General features: G+C 51.2%; 1 protein-coding gene across 1 annotated transcript; it reads left to right on the plus strand.

Annotated features, from left to right (window-relative positions):
• Positions 1 to 39: 39 nt before the first annotated feature.
• LOC102856346 (melanoma-associated antigen B1-like) lies at positions 40 to 1,089 on the plus strand. The gene is made up of 2 exons (XM_006892424.1): positions 40 to 678; positions 775 to 1,089. Exons 1-2 carry the CDS (start codon positions 40 to 42, stop codon positions 1,087 to 1,089), a joined length of 954 nt encoding a protein of 317 aa, XP_006892486.1.
• Positions 1,090 to 1,665: the final 576 nt, after the last annotated feature.

Here is a 1,665-nt window from a genome sequence, read left to right on the forward strand (position 1 = left end):
CCAGGGACCACACCACGTGCCCTGGTGCCACACGCCGTCATGCCTCGTGGGAAGAAGAGTAAGGTCCGGGCCCAGCAGAAACGACACAAGGCCCAAAGTGACGGCCAGGGTCTTGGGGGTGCTCAGGCCTCCCCAGGGCCCTCCTCTCTTGAGAGCAAAGGCAAATCCCAGAGTGCCTCTGCTGCCGGCAACCCACAGGCACCTGTGGCAGCCCCAGAACCCAGCACTCAGGGTGCAGCTCGTGCAGGGCCAAGAGCTAAGAAAGGTCAGCAGAACGGAGCCGAGGGTGCACCCTGCTCGCTGAAGGCCTCGTCCTCCGTGGAGTCCTCAGCCCAAGATCCTCTCAACAAGAAGGCCAGCGTGCTGATGCAGCTGGTGCTTCGCAAATACAGATCGGAAGAGCCCATCAGCAAGGGAGAGATGCTGAAGACCATCAACAAAACATACCGGGAGCACTTCCCTGAGATCCTGAAGCGAACCACTGAGCGCATGGAGCGGGCCTTTGGCCTGGAGCTGAAGGAGGAACACCCCAACGGGCAGTTCTATGTTCTCCAAAGCAAAGAACGTCATCCTGACGAAAGCACTCCCAGTGGCACCAGGCAGTTCCCCAGGTACAGGCTCCTGATGCCGCTCCTGGGCATGATCTTCCTGAACGGAGGCACCGCCACTGAGCTAGAGGTCTGGACTTTCCTGAATATGCTGAATGTCTAGGATGGGAGGCGGCACCACGTCTTTGGGGAGCCCAGGAGGCTGATCACCCACGATTTTGTACAGGACAAGTACCTGGAACACAGACTCTTGCCTGGCACCCAGCCTCCTCGCTACGAATTCCGCTGGGGTCCCAGAGCCTATGCCGAATCTGAAAAGAAGAAAATCATAGAGTTTGTGGCTCGGATGATGGGCACGACGCCCAGTGCCTTCATGGCCCAATATGCAGAGTTATTGAGAGAGGAGCAAGAGGAAGTCAAAATCAAAGACGCAGCCCAGGCTGTCTCCACTGCCCCAGGAAAGGCCAAGGCCCAGGAGGTTCAACCCTCCACTCCTAGGGAAGAAGGAGGGGCTACCACAGGGGAAGAAAAGAGCTGTTAACCTCAGCAAGGAGGGGCTGGATGGAGAGTACAGTGTGCTAACTTTTCTAAGTTCCTTTTCAACATGTATAACTAATAAGGTTAGCTTATTACAAGATGCTGTACATCACAAGGGAAGAAACTATTTTTCTCTCAAGTTTGATAAAAAGGTTCTACTTCATTCAGATATTAAGTTTAAAAATTACATGGGTCATAGGTTTTGTTGGCTTTTGTGGTTCATGAAATAAGTGGAAAAGTCTGACCTCTCTCTGTGTGATCCAGCATGAGAGTGTGTGATACTGGAACAGGTATCTTCCTGCAAAAGTGAGAGAATGTCATGAGAAATCCTTGGGATAACACTAGAGACAAACAATGACTCTAAGGTGAATAATTCCTGGTTTCCTGTGTGCTATTTAGTCTTTTTGTTGCTGATATAAAAGCTTTGTGCCTGTTTTTCAAGAATCGAGATAAATTAGATGGTGATAAAGCTTAGTCTTTGTTGCCTCTTTTGTTCTCTAATCATTTGTTCTCTATGGATGCTCAGGTTTAGACAGAGAAGACTCAGCTGCCCTCCTACCATAGTAGAGGCTGTGAGCAC

This window comes from Elephantulus edwardii, unplaced genomic scaffold, assembly GCF_000299155.1.
Source record: "Elephantulus edwardii isolate Elephantulus edwardi_28Jun2011 unplaced genomic scaffold, EleEdw1.0 scaffold00115, whole genome shotgun sequence".
NCBI lineage: Eukaryota > Metazoa > Chordata > Mammalia > Macroscelidea > Macroscelididae > Elephantulus > Elephantulus edwardii.